General features: G+C 37.7%; 1 protein-coding gene across 2 annotated transcripts; it reads left to right on the top strand.

The window, feature by feature from the left end:
* Positions 1–5557: 5557 nt before the first annotated feature.
* Positions 5558–16670, top strand: LOC108679064 (dolichyl-diphosphooligosaccharide--protein glycosyltransferase subunit 2). Of its 2 annotated transcripts, XM_018167584.2 has the most exons (16): positions 5558–5822; positions 6053–6178; positions 6861–7009; positions 8508–8647; positions 9168–9339; positions 9802–9871; positions 10506–10639; positions 11416–11539; positions 11968–12047; positions 12432–12642; positions 13216–13395; positions 13645–13758; positions 14051–14126; positions 14457–14592; positions 15310–15424; positions 15968–16670. In XM_018167584.2, exons 1-15 carry the CDS (start codon positions 5601–5603, stop codon positions 15371–15373), a joined length of 1998 nt encoding a protein of 665 aa, XP_018023073.1. In that variant the 5' UTR covers positions 5558–5600; the 3' UTR covers positions 15374–15424; positions 15968–16670. The 2 variants fall into 2 exon arrangements, with proteins under 2 accessions (XP_018023073.1, XP_018023075.1); XM_018167586.2 differs by lacking the exon at positions 15310–15424.
* Positions 16671–17904: the final 1234 nt, after the last annotated feature.

Raw genomic sequence — 17904 nt, 5'->3', positions numbered from 1 at the left:
TATTATTATTATAATAATTATAAGCTTTTATACTCAAGTCTAAGTTGCCTTCAGAAAATAGAGTTCATTATAATTCGTGGCTTAGCCACTTTCATCGATTGTTAAAGATCATTTAGCAGCGCTGAAATATTATCGCTCAATGCTAAATTCTGTTTACTCGTAGTTGGCCGAAGGTCACCGCCGGATTTCCACCAGCCTAGCTGACTAGTTCTTAGCTCTGTAGTTACATTTTCTTTTATTTATCCACGTTCAAACACCCGCCAACTCTGTCATGTGAAAAATTATCCATTTCTCTCGAATTATTATTGTACTTAATAGATTTTTTTGCACTGTATCATTTTGAATCCTTCATCTGATTTAAAAAGTTATCATTGGGATTCATTTCGGTAGCGCAGCGAAGGGTTCTTCGGTCAAAAATATGCAGATAGTCAGTGGTCGAGCTTAAAACATTAGTTGATTAAATCTTATGAAAAGGTATAGTGCTAAAGGTATAGCACTATAGTGGGGGACGGTTTATCTTCTTCAGAACGGACCGTGAATTCTGCTGCGGTGAGCTGACCTCGCGTCAGATGTTAATTCTAACGCACATGTTAATTCATTAACGCAGTCTGCATGAAGCGACGGTCACTATTTCCTGCCTGCAACTCTGCGTCACTCTTTTCTGCATGCAACTCTCTAGGTCGCTCTTTCCGCATCCAACTAAGGAGACACAATATGTTAAAGTAGCGTAAAAAGGCACATTACGTATTAAGAGCCTATCAGATATCTAGTTATGCACATTACAGAAGCTAGCCAGTGCACAAATTAAAGAGTTCCTCATAGACTTTAAGGATTACCATTGCTCTTTAGCTTAGTATTTTGTGTCTATAGCGAGAGATCTGTGATTTTTTGTAACTAGTGGGGTCTATAAGTTATCAAATGAGCGAAAGTGTAGCCACACTCAACGCGCTCCTCCGCTGCAAATTTACAAAGTTCTCGTGTTATCTGTTCATCTCTGTAGTCGGTCACTGTCTCTTGCTCTGATCATCTCTGTAGTCGGTCACTGTCTNGTCGGTCGCTTGTCTCTTGTTCTGATCATCTCTGTAGTCGGTCACTGTCTCTTGCTCTGATCATCTCTGAATGTATAACATCTCTGAATGTATCACAACGTGATACATTCAGTGCATCTGCAGATTTGTTGGAACATAATTCAACTAAATTGTGACCGTTGCCACTGCATGTTATAACTCAAACCCTTTACGCTTACGGAAAGTGATATATTTTCCTACAGTTATGATTGGTTGCTTTCTTCAATTGCGATTTGTCAGATCACTATGCAATCTACGAGCTAAAATAGTGTGAATATATTCGTCCCGCCAAATTCAGGTCATCCTGTGGTTGTCGGCCTCGCCCAGCCAGTTGTTCTTTTACTCGATTCAATATTTGATCTTTTTATTAAAATAACTTCTCCATGTGCATGTAAAAAAAACATGTTCTGTTTTTCTCTAAATTTAATTCTGCATCGAATAGGTGTTAACACCATGAACAGATTTGGACAAAAGTTACATGATGCGTTCTCAAAAAAAAAACACTAAGGACTTGTGTGCTACAATCCTCTCATTGTGAACGAGATAAAACCCCCTATTGCTTCAAACGTTTGAATTAGTACTAGATTATTTCAGGTTTCGCGTAAGTTCATGCTTTACTTAGGTAAAACAACAACAATGACGGATATTTACTCTAGTTGCATCAGTAAATTTACTCCAGTAGGCATATGTTGGTCACCAGATGCTCCTCATCATGACGTCATGGTAGCGGAAGAAGTTTGTTGCGGTCGCCACAGCCGTCCAGAGAGAGTGACTAAGCGAGGCAACATGCAGGCAGAAAAGGCCGCACACACACAGACAAAAAAATGCACTAAACTAAAATAAAAGAGCACTTCTGGAGCTCGGCAGGGTGGCGTCTCGTGTCGGCCATAGCCTTACTAGGACACGCACTCCCTTACATGGCCAGAGTGGGACGCTTATGGTCTGTTGTGAGACGGCACTGGATTTGCTCGCTGCATCCGCGGCCTTTTCCTTTTGAGCGAGATCAGGTCGAAGAGATCGTCTGCTTCTTTAGTAAAGTTACTTCAACATAGCAATTGTAAGTTTAATTTGCCGTCCCACTCGTGGGTAAAATACATAGCATTCGTAATGCCTTTCATAGAAGACTTATTTCATTCAATAAAATTCATTTATGAAGTTTTTGAACATAGAGATTGTACATTAAATTCATAGTTTCTCTCGTGTGCAAAGTTAATCGCGTTTTTACTGCTTTTATAGACGAATTGTTCATTTCATATACAATTAAACAACTTTCAATTATTTCAGGCGTTTTTTCATTTAGTTAGCTGCTCATGTAACAGATCTCACTGAGTCGTCGATTTAGACACGTTCGTGTGACACTAACCTCTTCAGGCTCCGAAAGAATCCTTCTTCGACGGCTCTCTTTTCTTGCCTTTTAATTCCCTGCCCGCAATCAATGCCAGACCGAAGGAATTACTCCCCCTGCCAACTTATCCCTCCTCAATCCGGCGACGATGTACCGGCCGTGGCTTGAAGCAATGACTGTACTTGGGACTGTGTCGTGACGATCAATTGTTTTGAATTATAATTTGTGCAACAAAAATGGATTAAAATATAGGTTCGTTTTTCTTATGAAGAAAATATGATTCTGTTGTCATCTCCAGCTGTATCAAATCAGCCAAAATATCTGCTTGCAGTTTTCCGTCATTTGACTCTGATTCACAGAGGTAATTGTACCTCTTAATTGCACGTGGAATTTATTCGATATATTTGGAAATAAAAAATATCTATTACCATTGGTCCGTACGAAAGAAATTAATTATTCTAGAGGTACACACACCTATATGGAGTTAATGTGACAAAAAAAAAACTCTTTCCCAACTGATTAACATGTTCACGAGAAAATTTCATACATTTGCTCAAATCATTATTCCATTAGCCGTTTACGTCGTAAGAATTTTCTCTATTTCGGTTTCATTCTAGACAAGAAGTAACTACTCGAAAAATGCACTGAAATTTCATTTGCGATATCAAGACAACCATCTGCTCCTGATTAGAACGTTTGATTTTGAACCGAAATTTATCTCATTTACTAGGTATACGGCGCAATGAGCGATACAGACAGGAATTCGGAGCGACTAAGAAAAAATCCCAACGTCGCTGACCATATTTTTTTTTTACGAAACTACGCACACGAACTACTTTGAGCAATCCGCTCGTGTTTAGGTCGTGAGGGTTGTGAGTTAATTTCTTCCGATTTTGATTTCATTCTATATTTATTCGTCGATTCGGGCTAGTACGATGAAGTTTTTATTTATAGAATGGCTTAAAGTATAACAAACGTTAAAAATAAATCTATTGTTTGAATTTTTTCCCTGAGTTTCATCAAATTTTCGATAAAATCTATTTGAAAATGCGCTATCGTTATAGCAGGCTTGTAGATGAAGCATAAATTTAAAAATACGTAAATAAAGTAAGAAAACAGTTTTTTTCACATTTTTTATGAACGTTTTTTGGAAATCTGTTTGGTGGTTAGGGAACTATTTCTTGGTTATTGTGATTTTGAAAAATTGGTCGCGGAAATGTCCGATGGCTAGAGCATCGATCCAGAAAACCCAATGCTAATAGAAGACAGGTCCTGTATAAGATTTTTCGCATCCAATCTACATGGACTTTACATTTTATTAAAGGTGCTAAGTAAAAAATTTCTAATGACCGCCATGATCACATCTATAATGTTTTAATATAAGGCCACATCAGGCCTACACTTCAGCGCCGAGATCAATATGTTATGTTAAATACCTCACCCCATGATATTCATCACACTGATTCTCAAATAAATTCGTCCGGAGTCCGCAGTCCGGAACATTAGGCCACGCATCTGCCTTCTGATTGGTCAGAACTGCTTGACGTTCTCCAGCACAATAGATGTTCGAACATTGCGAGATGCCGAGTCGCAAGTGCTGCAGTACCCGTCTATTTATCAAAAATGATAAATTATGAATCTCTTACCAATTAGTGGAGGCTAAGTTTCGTGCCACAATATTTTTTTTCCTGGTGATGCGCCTAAAGTCCCAATGCTTTGATTTAAATCGAAGTTTGAAATTATTAATTAAGTCAGTTGTGTTTAATAGGCAAAGCTGAGCTAGCCTGCTAGAATAAGGTACTCCTACCATCGCATCAGAGCTTGCCAGCTTGGAGAGTTATCCTATAGTATAAAATACTCAGCAGGGCTGGAAAAGTGAGTTTCCGATGCCGACCGCCAAAAATGGATTTCAGATTCGTAATCTACACCCCAAAAAACATATAATTCAAAAAAAACCACCCTTTTTTTTGGATGTAGTTAATCTGCAATAATACCATTATCATTTGTACAGTTGCAGCTTAAGTGAAGACAAATGCTAGTGACTGTTTTTGTATAGGACTTTGTAAATAACATGGGTCTTACTCTTAGTATGCATGGGAGTGATGGGACTTTGTGAATAACAAGTTTGCAGGTCAAAAAGGCTTTTCATGGCCAAGATATGGAATTCACCACTCAGAGAAACGGAATCACTGCTGGCAAATCGATGAAGCCATGGCTCAAAAAATCTAGTCGCGGCATGCCAAGCAGGGCTGGAAAAGTCCTATTTTTGTCTGAAATATCGCGGCTCTAATATCGTCTAATATCAGTAGGTATGAAATCTCGCGGCTTGAATATCACAAATTTTTGTTTGATTGAAAAATTGAAAAATTGTGGTTTGCACTTCAGAAACATGTCATTTCATAAAATTTTCAACTTCCGCAATCCGCATTGCTTTTACCGTTCCAGCCAAAATATCCTGCAGAAAAAAACATAAACATCGTAATGTAAACAAATCAACTAAACGTTTTGTTGAAGATTGCGCATAGTTGCGGTCATGTCAAAGCAGTCAGACTGCAGACTGCTATTAAAACGTGCTCAACTTACAGTAAAGACAATTTTTATTGTTGCCGTTTGACTGTTTTAGGGTATAATTAGAGATTTGGGGTAACACGTGCATGGAGAATTTGCGCCTCGTAAATGGCTTTTCATGGCTGAGATATGGAATTCACGGCTTGGTGAAATGGATCACGGCTCAAAGAAATGGAATCACGGCTGGCAAATCCATAAAACCATGGCTCAAAAAATTCAGTTGCGGCTCGCCAAGTAGATATATTCCATGCCTGATGCCAAGTAGATAGGTCCTATATTCCATGCCTGTACTATAGTGGTGAGCCACTAAGGCTGACTGAGCTAACCTGTTAACCTATTTGAATTTTATTATAAACTTCAATTGACATGATGTTATTGAATGATTTGTATTAATTTTTAAAGTACTAGTCTATGCTGTAGCCTGTAGTATTGGAATTATTCCAAAAACTGGATGACAAACTTTCAAAAATTTTGAATTTTGAATGTGCAAAACTGTCACTAAACAGTAAACTAAAGAGATTTAATTATTCCTTCAATAATTGCACCTTGCATATAATCTATAATTGGTATTTGGTAATAACTTTCATTTCCAGATTTCAATCACATTAATTTGACTCAAAATGAAGTCAAATCACAAATCCATTTTATTCTTTACAACCTTAGCTTGTGTAGTCTTGTCTAGTCCTTCTCAGTCTCTGAGTTCCTCAACAACACTCACTGCCAGTGATAGGAAGCGGCTGGAAGCTGTACTTGAACCAGGATGGCAACTAACTGACCTAAATCTTGTTACATATGCAGCTTCTGGCTACAAGCATTTGGGCCTCAAAGTGCCAAATTCTGAGGTAATTTTAGTTTTCAGGCATAGTTAGATTTCATATAAATTATTAATCTTGTATAATTTTATTTTGGTATGAATTTTTAAATCATATGTGATGAATTTTATATTCTAACATGACAGATAGGATAACAGTGACTAATAATTTTGTTCTTATATGTGATTTTAATTAGCTTAAAAAATAACAAGCGGTATCCATGCTATCGTTAACATTTGAATTTTATAAAATTGTTACAGGCTGCATGCTCATATGTGAGTGGACAGGCTGCAGACACAAATGCTAACACTGAAATGCTGTTTCTGGCTGCGTCAGCTGCCGTGTATCTGGGTTGCCCCATCACTGCAAGTCCTCATATGAAGCAGGTTCGTTTGATATTTATCAAGTCATTAATCCTTTTGATTATTTAGTAAATACCAGTTCTGAGAAATATTTTGAGATACCTACTTGAAAAATTTGTGCATGCTGTCTCTTTCCAAGTGTTAAAAGCAGCTTTTCTGGTAAGGTAAGCTTCTCACTTGGTGGCATTAATTTGAACTAGAAGAAAAGTAATGACTGTATACATTTCCAACTAAGATCTTGCATTTCACTGATATTTAAACTAATCTCATAATTTTCTAATTGTTTAAAAAAATGAAGTTGCTTGGCAGTCATGGATAATATGGACAAAAGTATAAAATAATATTTAGACCTTTTCCTCTCACTCTATCACACTCATGTGGATATAAATCAAGCCATTATCTTTGATAATTTCCTGTTTGCTCTTCAATTTTGAAGCCATTTTGGAATTTAAAGACCACTCAAGTTATTCTTAGTGATGTTTTATTAATACACTTGTCTAAGTTGTCTTATTACATTTTTTGCTTATGTGAAATAAATGCTGAAAGATCTTGAAGTATAAGTTGCTTATATTGGGACAAAGACCTTTTGAGTTAAATAATTTTTCTACAATTCTCTTATTTATTAAATTCTCCGTATTGATATTTATTCATGTTTCAATTTAAAGCAAAGAATGATAAGATGTTTCTAATTCACATTTCTTTTCAGACATTGACTGAGAGCATCTCAGAAAGCAGCAGCTTAGTGGAAGTGTACCACGCTGTGCTTGGTCTTCATCGTCTCAAAGAGAACATTGACACAGCTAAGGTCCTTGCTGTAACACAAGCCATTCTCAAGAAGGATGATGGAGTACTCAAGTAAGTGAAAATCTTTTTAATCAATATTATAGAAAAGGGTTGAAGAATTGTAAAAATGAAATTTGAAATTAATTTTTTTAATATTTGATAATAAAATTAGAAATTCATTTTACATGTGTAACATCAGAGACACTGGATTCTCTAGAAGTGTTGTCTTTCAAAAGAGTAATTTTTAAACGCATATTATTTATTCTTTCTTCAATTCAATTCATAAGAATAATGGCTTCAAGAATTTTTGAGTGAATGATGCTTGAAGAATATTCTTTAATTTTATCTATGCATGTATAATGTTTTTTCTGATTAATTTCTCCATGAAGATAGATTGTCCATGTAAATTGATGCAAATTCAATTACATGTATACAGACATTAACCCTTTACCGCCAAATCGGACAATCAAGTCACCTTTAAAAAAATGCCAGTTTTCTGAAAATTTCACGTTTTCTTTAATTTTTTCGAAAAATTCACACGAACAAAAAGAGTCTTGAATTTATTTTTTACATATGTGTACCTACTAAGTTTCAAATTTATCTGTCTGTAAATGACCGAAATAAAATTTCTAATTTCTTGTGGAAATGTTAATTCGGTTATTTACAGACGGATCACTTTGAAACTTGGTACACTATCACATACCTATGTAAAAAATAAGTCTAAGACTTTTTTGTTTGTGTGAATTTTTCGTAAAAAATGAATGAAAACTTGAAATTCTTAGAAAACAGCCGAAAAGGGGGTACTGTAGAAATCTATCTCCTCCTAGGATTTTCAAGCTACAACATTGAGACACATATCATTCGATGCATAAGGACCATATCTATCGATTAGTTATCAATATTTTTCAAAATTCTAATTATCTGTGGGTAGGGTGGGCATTTTTTGAACAAAATTTGATTCCCTTTTAAATTTTTTAAATTTACCCCCCCCCCTTTTTTCAAAATAGTTTCAAAACTATAACGAAATTAAAAAAACTATGACCAATCTCTAGATCTTTTATTTGCGAATTGAACGGAATATCTCTCATTGCTGTAGCTTAAAAACTCTAGGAGATAGGTTTGCTGTGACAATAAGTGTGAATGTTCAGTAGAGCGCGACAAAGTCCCGAGCGCCTCGAAATAGGCATTCAAGGTGGCATGGATACAAGACTAGACGTTACTGGAGCTAAAATTCAGTCGAGGATGGTGGGATCGACTGCATGAGCACCATCCCACATGACAGCAGCCGGGTAACTAAAGATCAGCGTCTTCAGACCGTCTATATATGTGCCCGGCCGGTAATTTTCGCCTATCTTAAATGTGAAAGAACTCCCCCACCCCTAACCCTTTCGCGATCTGTCGTCAAGGCATAAATCAACGTACAGAGATGATTTTGGTATCGTTGGATAGGTCAGAATGTCAGCTTTATGGTGAGACTAACAACCTGAAAAGTGAAACTTGCGATTTTTGACAGAAAATCAGGCGGTAAAGGGTTAATGCATAATTATCAATTAAATATTATTTATTGCAGCTTGGGATATGCATTCCACATTGGCTCAGTTCTGTCAGGAGATGTGTCAAGCCTCCACTCTCGGATTGAGGACGCTGTGGTGCAGGCAGATGAGGTCGATGGACGAATGCTCCAGTTTGAAGGAGGACTTTCCATCACTGGTCAGCTCTGTTATTACTCTGGTTACTGTTGATAATCATGATGTTTTAGAAGTCTCTGTGTCATATGTTTTTTATTTCTAAATCTTCAGAATACTTATTCAGTTATTGATGCTCAATAATCCTCTGTACATGTGGAGAACCGGAATTAACTGAATTAATATTAACATATTATGAACTAACTCTGGGCAGGTTAATTAAGAAGGGAATTCATTGTTTTATCACCTGTGCCTTAGTGACATGTCTCCTTAGCAGGCTTTTAATATTTTGTCCGTGAGTGCAGCAAATGCAATAATTTGAACATAACTATTTGCATGGCCTAACTCATTTTCATCCTTATCTGGAGTATTGAATTAAATTCAAACTGCAACTAATTTGATCATTAGCCACATTGGCTCCTATATTTTCACAAGCGTTAGCACTTTTATTACATATACATTGAAATGTTGAGCCCTCCATTCCTCTGTTATAATACTCATCTTGATATCAGTGATGAAAAATAAATCTTTGGTTCTTCTTGCAGCTCTCGTTGTGGATGGGGCATACAAGCTGAGTGAGGCTGCCAAGCGACCTGTGCCGCTGAGGCCTGAGCAGGCTGTCAAGTTTGCTAATTACCTGCTGAGTCGCAAGAGTGTCCAGCTGCCCAAAGGCGTGCATTACCTCCTGCACGCTCTCACTATGTTCACTAATAACAAGTATGTGATGTTACATTTTGAAACATTTTAAATAGGTTAACAAGTCAGCATGATGACTTAACTGAAAAAAACTAGGCAACCTAGTGTCGAGTGTAGGTAAGGAAAGGAAGCTCTAAGAACCTTGGCCTTACTCATAATACACATTAAATTAAACACAGTTCCCTGGATTATACCATTTGCGTATAACTTGTTTGTTAGAATGTCCAAGCAGAACCGGTTTGTCATAAATTCAGTGTGGTTTTGAGGTTGAATGTCTTACAAGAGGCTTGAATTATTAACAGAAGCAGTGAAATTTAACAGTAGATCTTATTTTACTAAAGTTGTTTTGAGTATCACAATTGATCGTGGAAAAAATTCCTATTTTCATGTGGTTTTATTCCTATACAAAGTGTTAAATATGATTATTATTCCTCTTGTGAATTCTATAAATGTATATATTACTGTTGATTTATTGATTTGCAGGTACCACGTTCCCGTCGCCATAAGCCTTGCGAGCAGCGTTGCCGTCAGCGCCGCTCAACCATCTGTTCAGGTGCGTTCCTTACCTATTACATATGTATGATTGTTCTAACTGACTTAATTTTATTATAAACTAGTGTTGCGAATTTATAGCTACAATAAACTGGGAAAGACAGAGATTTTATCAATTTGTTTCATCGCAGCTATGATTGGTTTCTGAATGATAGATATAATATTGAATTTCAGAATTTAATTTTGCATGCTCTTCTTAGAGCGTCGAAACGGAGATGAATGAATAAATTTCTGGTTGCAATGGCAGTGAGCTGAACATAAAAAAGTTTGACGCATTAGTTATTACGTATTTAGATGAAATATCTTCTTTTCTGTATGTTTGCAATATCTTACTACGCGAAAAGTTGCACATAGATCCTTCTATTAAAGTTTGAATAAGCCAAGAAATTTGTGGATCTTATCACTAGACATCTGGTTTTGAAAAAATGATCACAAACATATTTGTGATCTACGGTAATGAGGGGAGTAATTATGTCACCGTTTCCAGCCTGTAGACCACAGATTCTTACAGCACCGATCTAGACTTTAGCTAACAATGATAACGATACAGGTTGCAGCTTAATTCGACGATCCAGGTAGCTTCTTAACTTAACGATGCTGGCTACAGATAATAACATCAATGATCTTGACTGCAGGTGTCCATCTCGGACCTGATGGGCAACAACATCCCAGGCGCCGACGTCAGAGTCACGGCAGAGCAGGTGACCCGAGATGACGACGGTCAGGTTCTCGCCTCCAGCCTCCAGCTCACCGCTGTCAAAGACTCTAAGTACGACTGTCATCTAACTTGTAGATGGTCTTGATTGTTATATTTTTGTATAGATTACGAGTTAGATGTGATTTAGGTTGGTTAATGAATCTCCTCCATTACGTTACCTAACATCTTGACCTGTTTAGTAACCTCATTTAGGTATTTTTAGTTTAGCCTATGGCAGCATTCATAGCATTCATTCCAATTATGATTACATTTATGGTTGGTCATTTATTTTTCATGTCCCTAGGCCTTATTCATATTGATCTTTTTGATACTGATAATGATATTCTTTTCCCGTTTCGTGTCTTTTATTTTATATAATTTAGAGGGATAGAGTGCAATAATAAATAAGCTAGGGACAAGTTTTATTTCTTGATCAATACTTGGTCATTTTTGGCCATGATCCTAAGATATGCTTGTGAAGTCGATGGTTATCTGCTTCTTTACTCTTTTTTTCTAATCATTGAACCGATTTGTGTAAAATTAATCTTTATAAATGATGAGGATTTATTCTTTGGTTTCTCACTGGAGCTTATTACAGACTAAAATTTTCGGGACCCTTTAATCCATGCATTTGATCCCATCACCTCTATCTTGCTGTCAAAAGTCTTGCTACCGCTAAAGAAGACTGATTAATACTTAGTGGACTGGACTTAGTATGAGCTTCATACCAGTTTATCAGTCCAGTTAAAACTTGAATGACTGGACTTGGTATGAGCTCCAGTCATATTAGACTTGGTATGAGTACCTGTTAAGAGGACTAATTAATATTTAATCGCTGATAATCTCAGAACTCTGTACGAGCTCGACGCTATGGCGCTGCAGCCCAAGCGTGGCTTCCATCAACTGAGCGTCACGGCCGCCGCCAGTGACAAGAGACTCGTCGGCAACACGAAGGCGCTCCTCAAGTTCAAGGTTTTTGATTGTTTACCATTTGTTCACGAAAATTCTATCAATTTAATTTTAATATCTATGTGGATGTCCCTGAGAATTCTTTTGTCAGGATTTTTTCCAGCTTTCTGAATTGAAGGTTCTCAATTCATTAAGCGTATACATTTTCATAGTTCAATTTAGTGTCTCTTCAGGCATTATTATTTAGAGTTTTATTTATTTTTTATGTATACATTTGCTTGGGTATGAATATGAATTCAAATGATTGCATTCTAGAATTTTCTTGTTTATACTTTCATTTTGTCTGTTACTATTATGAATATTCTCATTCTAAATTAATACTTCTGGCATTTCATTTGCTATTAACGAAAACTAAAAAGTAAGTAAATATGTATTATAAATATATATCATAATCATAAAATACAAATTAAAGGAATATCTCTGCTTTCCAGGTTTTGACTTCAATAAGCTTAGAGCGTGTTGAGGTTGGCACTGCTGACGCTGACCAAAGCTCTGCTCCGACTCTCAAAGAGTGAGTTCTCTTTTTAACGCATTTTCTCATTTATGGAAAAAATGCACTATTGTGCTCGCCATGTCCGTCCGTTCGTCTGTCTGTCCGTCTGTCCGTGACTTCACGTTTTCGTCGACGATAAAATGCGCGCTCTGTCACTCACTGCAGTGAGTACTGAGTTGTATTTTTTTTTTATCTATTCCCGTTACACATGTGCATCACAATCCTCATTAACTGATTCTCGACTAAAGTTATAATTGATTGTTAGAAAAATTTTTAATTATAAATGATTGAACCATCAGAAAGAGTAATTGTTCGGGTCCAAGACAGCATCAAACAGCAGTTGTTATTGTGCTATTGATCATATTTTTATTGGTAATAATATTATTATTTACACACTTGCAGAGTAGTGTACGGCAGCAAACTCGCAGGTGGTCCACTGGAAGCTGACCGTCACCAGAAGGTCCTGGTGCGCTTCCAAGTGAAGGACACTACGAGCGGCAAGCCCACACGCGTCCATCAGGCCTTCGTCAGGATCACGCACTCGAGCAGCAAGCGCGAGATCATCTTCAAGGCAGATCCTGAACCTTCAAGTGTTCTCTACAAGTTTGAGATGGTATGTGGTATTTCTTCAACTTTTTACTTCGAGGGATTTATTCCACAAATAATCATGTCGTAAAGTGTATAAAGAGAACTGCACCCTACGACCATAAAATTCTTGTTTCCCTAAGTAATGGTAGATGTACTTTTTACAGAATGGTTTGTGTATATAGCAACGAATTAATGATTTGAATTTGGGCTTTTTTTCATTTCAAGATGATTTGAAACTTTGACACCGATTGTCAGTATTTCATTGAATGTGAGATTGGGAGCGAGTATGCAGCCACCTTATTCCTTGATTAATGAACTGAATCTGTGTTGCTCATTTCTTAAAGAACAAGAATGTTTTAAATGGGATGATTAGTCTAGGTTGGCCCTGCGATATTATGTGATGGCAACAATTAGCGAGTTACCTCTTGTGCCACACACTCCTAGAAAACAATGCGACTTTGAACAAATAGCTAAGCATTTGTTGGGTCCTCCTGAATCAGTTTAAATCTGCAAATACGGTAAGCGTACGGTACAAATTCTCGGCAAAGAAACTGTCACTAATTGAACAATATGACCATCCAATTTTTCTGAACTGCAGGTCGTGTCTGCCAGCCAGCCTCAGTTCAAGGGAGTCAGCGGCCTCTACTCCATGGAACTGATCATTGGGGACGCGTGCATAAGCAACCCTTTGCGTTGGAACCTGGCTGACCTCAACCTCAACTTCCCTGCAACAAAACCCACTGATTCTGCTGAAGCTGCCGTTGACTACACCTACAAGGTTGGAGAAAGATTTGGTTTTATTAGGCGCATCTTATAGACTGACGAGATACGGAGAATTTTATACTTGTATACATCTTTTAGAATGTAGAATAACAAGGTTCAATTTTTAGTTAGTGCATACTATAGAAAAACGTGGTTTGAAGAAGTGTATTTTATTATATGCAACTTAAATAACAACAATTCTGTATTTTATCATATGGAGTTAGTAGGTTTGAAGGCCTTTTGTTAATCTGTTACTTTTTTTCAGCCCAAGCCAGAGATCACGCACAAGTTCCAAGAACCGACACAGAGACCTTCTGCCTTTGTGTCCACTACCTTCACTGTTCTCTGCCTCCTGCCACTCGTCCTGCTCCTCGTCTTGGTTTGTTCTTGTCATTAATTACAGTATGGTTCCGTTTGTTACTAATTGCCTTCAGGGTTATAAAATTTTCTAGTCTAGTTAAAGCTTGAATTGTAAAAAATTTTTGATATGGTAGTTTGTTTAACAGTGAGTGGTTGACTGAAAATGATCATAGTCCACGTTAAAATCTTGTAATGTTACAACAATTGCCGCGTCAGGAATATAAACGTTACAAAACCTAATGCCTTACAAGTAAGAAAATATATGGGCCTCAATAAAATTATATTCGTCCTGAACTTGCAATGCTTTGCAGTGGGGCAAGCTGGGCATCAACGTTTCCAACTTCCCCTTCTCACTGAGCGCCCTGGGTTTCCATTTGGGGATCGGAGGTGAGTTTCTGGTCATTTTATAAGGCTTTCAAAGGAGGTCTGTCAGCTTTTATGGCTTTGTCTTCCACTAGCTTCAAAATAAAACTTATTGTGCTTACATGAAAAAGACAGCCTTTCTAATATTAGTGATAATTACTGGGAGGTTATTTCTTGCACTTTTCCCTAAAACTTGAGATCCTTAATGTGTTATAATTATGTATAATTTTACTTAATCCATTCCTACGATGCTCAATTGTGAGAAACAATTACGTTTTCTGATTTCATCTTCACTCATTTTACGACCATCCCGAGTTTATTTTACAACCTGTTAACCATACTCTCATGCCACAGCGATCTTCGGACTTTTCTGCTTCTTCTGGCTACAGCTGAACATGTTCACTACCTTACGCTATCTGTTCATGGTGGGCGTGTTCACTTTCTACTGCGGCAATAGTATGCTCTCGAAAATTGCTGCAGCTCGAAAAGAGTGAGTACTCAGTTTAGATTGCTAGAACATACTTGGCTAAAACTGATAGATGCTTATGATGCCCTCTCAATTTAATCATCAACTGACACGTTTTTTGGCCAGCTAAAGATATTCATTTAGGGAACACATTGGTTTTTCAATGCTTCTAGTATGCCGTATGGTGATGCTATTTTTTTTTAGCGGAATTATACTTGTGCTTTATTGTTGGACTTGGCGATGTGCCCAATCTCTGCAGTGTTCTTTCTTCCACGCCAAATAGATGTCACTCATTAACTCAACGTACAAGCACTTCATGGTAGCTCGCCTCAGATGACACGCTAATCATTTTTCTCCTCTGTACTCACGCCCAAAATGTATACCGCTGATTTGAAAATTATTTCGTAATCGCAACGCTTCATCAATTTGTATCGCATTGGCAGAAAACTGTTTATTTAAGACAATGACATGAATGTTATCCAAACAGGTACGGAATAAGACAAGGTCGTTAAATATATAGTCTGACGTAACTGTTGTTAATTGGCTTTAATCAGTCCAAGCTGTTATGGAATTCCTTCTTGGGATTTCGCGTTGGGCATTTTTTCCTTGAAATCACCCACATACAATGTCTATTTTACATGCACTACCTATTGCCGTCAGCTATTTTACTGTTTCTCTTCTGCTGGGGTGATCGCTCGTGGTTTTGATTTCTTGAATTGTTGCGACTTTGTGATATTGCAGGCACGAGACGAAGCTCGTCTATGGTCCGTACTACCAAAAGCAGTACAAGTTCCACAATAATTAGCTGTCTACATACCACCTGTCTGCTGTACCGCTAGTGGTCGCACTACTGTAGGTCAGGAGCAGGCATCATGTTGCTCGACCCGAGTTTCACTCATCGATTTATTTCTGATTAGTTCCCTCATTGTTATTACCTATTTCTTGCTGTCGTAAAGCTTCATAATTAATCTAATTTGAAAATTACTGCATTATAATTTAGCTACTTCCTCAGCGTATCCGCTTTTTTTGTGATCATCGCCTTGACTACCCTCACATCGCCTGTCCGCTTTTTTGTCACTATCGCCTCACAGTCGCCTTTGTGACTTTGACTACCTTGAGTGCTTTTCTCTCTCGTGTTCCATTAAATTATTTCCCGTTGATTGTAGGCTTCATTTTCCAGGCAAATGATGAAGAATATCAATTGATTTTGATTGCTTTCGCATGCTGATCAACATGTTTCTTTAATGGGATTCGTGATGTGAAAAATTTGGCGAGAATGTTTTTCGTGGCACTACAATTTTGAACCAGTGATGATCTAGAAATAATTATGATTACCAGAATCAATCATATGATGCACTCCCCTCAGGTCAATGTCCTAATAAAACTTCCTCTCCTGCAGAAGCAGCAAGTGAAATGAGCGTCTATCTTCTCTGCACGAGTGGGGGGTTTGCCATGCTAAGGCGTTTGAGCGTTCCTGATTTAATTACCTGTCCAGTTCACGCGACTTGCTAATTTATCTTCTAACATCTATTTGGTACATTAATTAGTTTTTGAGCTAGAGAAAATTTTATATGAAAACGGAAGGAAAAAATTTTATGATCGTCGGTATTCTCCGTTAATTTAGAACCGACCTATTGAGCTAAGTTTTTGTTTTGTTTGTTTTTCACCCATTGCTCTTAACCTATCAATGAGCGAAATTCACTCCCTCATTATGCAACGGCCCAGCTGAAGGCATTTTGAAAGCTGCACAAATATCATTCCTTACGTAGCTATAACTACTGTTTTTAGGCATTTTGTGTGAACCACGGCGTGTTTATTAAAATTTCACGAACAGATAACATTGCATCGTTGTTTAAATAATATACCTTTTGAGAGTTATCTGATGCGGTGACATGTTCATGATGCAAGTTGACTTGAGGACGAGCTGTACATGTTTCCATGATCTACGATATTCAACGCAGGCCATTTCACTTGCAAATAAACATGTGGTTTGATTAGGAGATCTTTCTTAACACGTGTGGAAATAACGGCATTATTATGAACATCTTTGTAACACTTGTGTTTTGTAAGTTAAGTTGGGGTGAGTAAATTTTCAACCCTGATTGATCTTATTTCAGGTACCTTTCAAAATCAATAGTCAATTTATTGGTTTCTATTCAAAGTATTTCTATATAGGTTGATTTTCATTGGCAATGTTTGAACGTTTGTATAGGTTGATTTTCATTGAAAATGTTTGAACGTTTATCCTAACTTGCGAGGAACACGATTTAGTCTACATTAAAATTTCTGGAATGATCCAAGATTTAGCTTTATTCGGTTGTCGATTTTTAATATATTCAGACTTCTCCCCTGCATTGTATTCTTCACTTCCTGATTAAATCTCCAGCGCAATATTTTTGCAGATTCGTTCCTCGAAAATTTGAGCGTTTGTCAATTCCCAGAACGCAAGACCACTCCTTGTAATCCGACGTAACAAAAATTGACACTTGTTCCTAATCACCGTATGTTGATGAGTACTAACGCCACGTTTGATGACCACATCGCGACAATAGTTGCGGTAGGCGACGACAGCTGGGGTGGATCTAGTCGACATTCGGAACAAAAAAAACGGCGCCAGTGCTTACACTCTTCAGTTCCCTCGTGCTCCCCATTCAGGAGTACTGCTGCCAACTCTGAGCTTATGGCATGCGCGGTTACTCAATTGGAGGCAGTCTAACGGATGGACTTTCGCGTCCAGGATCAGCGGGGTGAGGGACCTGCACTACTGGGATTGAAGAGCAGGGTTCACTACTACTTCTACTGCTAGAGCACCTGGGAATGTAGTCACTGGAGAAGAGTTTTATCATACTGTTTACATCGAAGATGGTAACCGGACTGAAACTTTGAAAGTGAGATCTTAACGATAGTGACATCTCAGTAAGAGGGGAGACTTTTTCAGATACTCCCATGGAACAACCGAGCTGCAACCTGGGTACAAACTCTTCGGGAGTGATCTCATTTCGTGGCAGGGCCCAGGATGTTCAACACCTCGCCGAAGGAGCTAAGAGGAGGGGGAGTTCACCTTTAAGACCTTCAAGAGCTGACTAGATCAAACAAACTACAATAATGTGCATCAGTTGGCTCAAATGAAGGTAGATGCACGGTGGTCTCGTTCAACGTTATCTCCTAGACACCGGTGGCCAGGCGAGCTGCCTATCGACGGCCTGAGGACGGTGTCGACGCATGAGCGTGACCAGGAATTGACGACGTCATTAACTGGAGATAAGGCGACGATTACAGAGTAACGAGAAGATGGAAATAGACGTAACAAACATCAAACTAATGTAGTCCATATTC

The sequence above is a fragment of the Hyalella azteca genome, unplaced genomic scaffold, assembly GCF_000764305.2.
Source record: "Hyalella azteca isolate HAZT.00-mixed unplaced genomic scaffold, Hazt_2.0.2 contig12615, whole genome shotgun sequence".
Classification (NCBI taxonomy): Eukaryota; Metazoa; Arthropoda; class Malacostraca; order Amphipoda; family Hyalellidae; genus Hyalella; species Hyalella azteca.
This window is presented reverse-complemented; position numbering and strand designations above follow the sequence as displayed.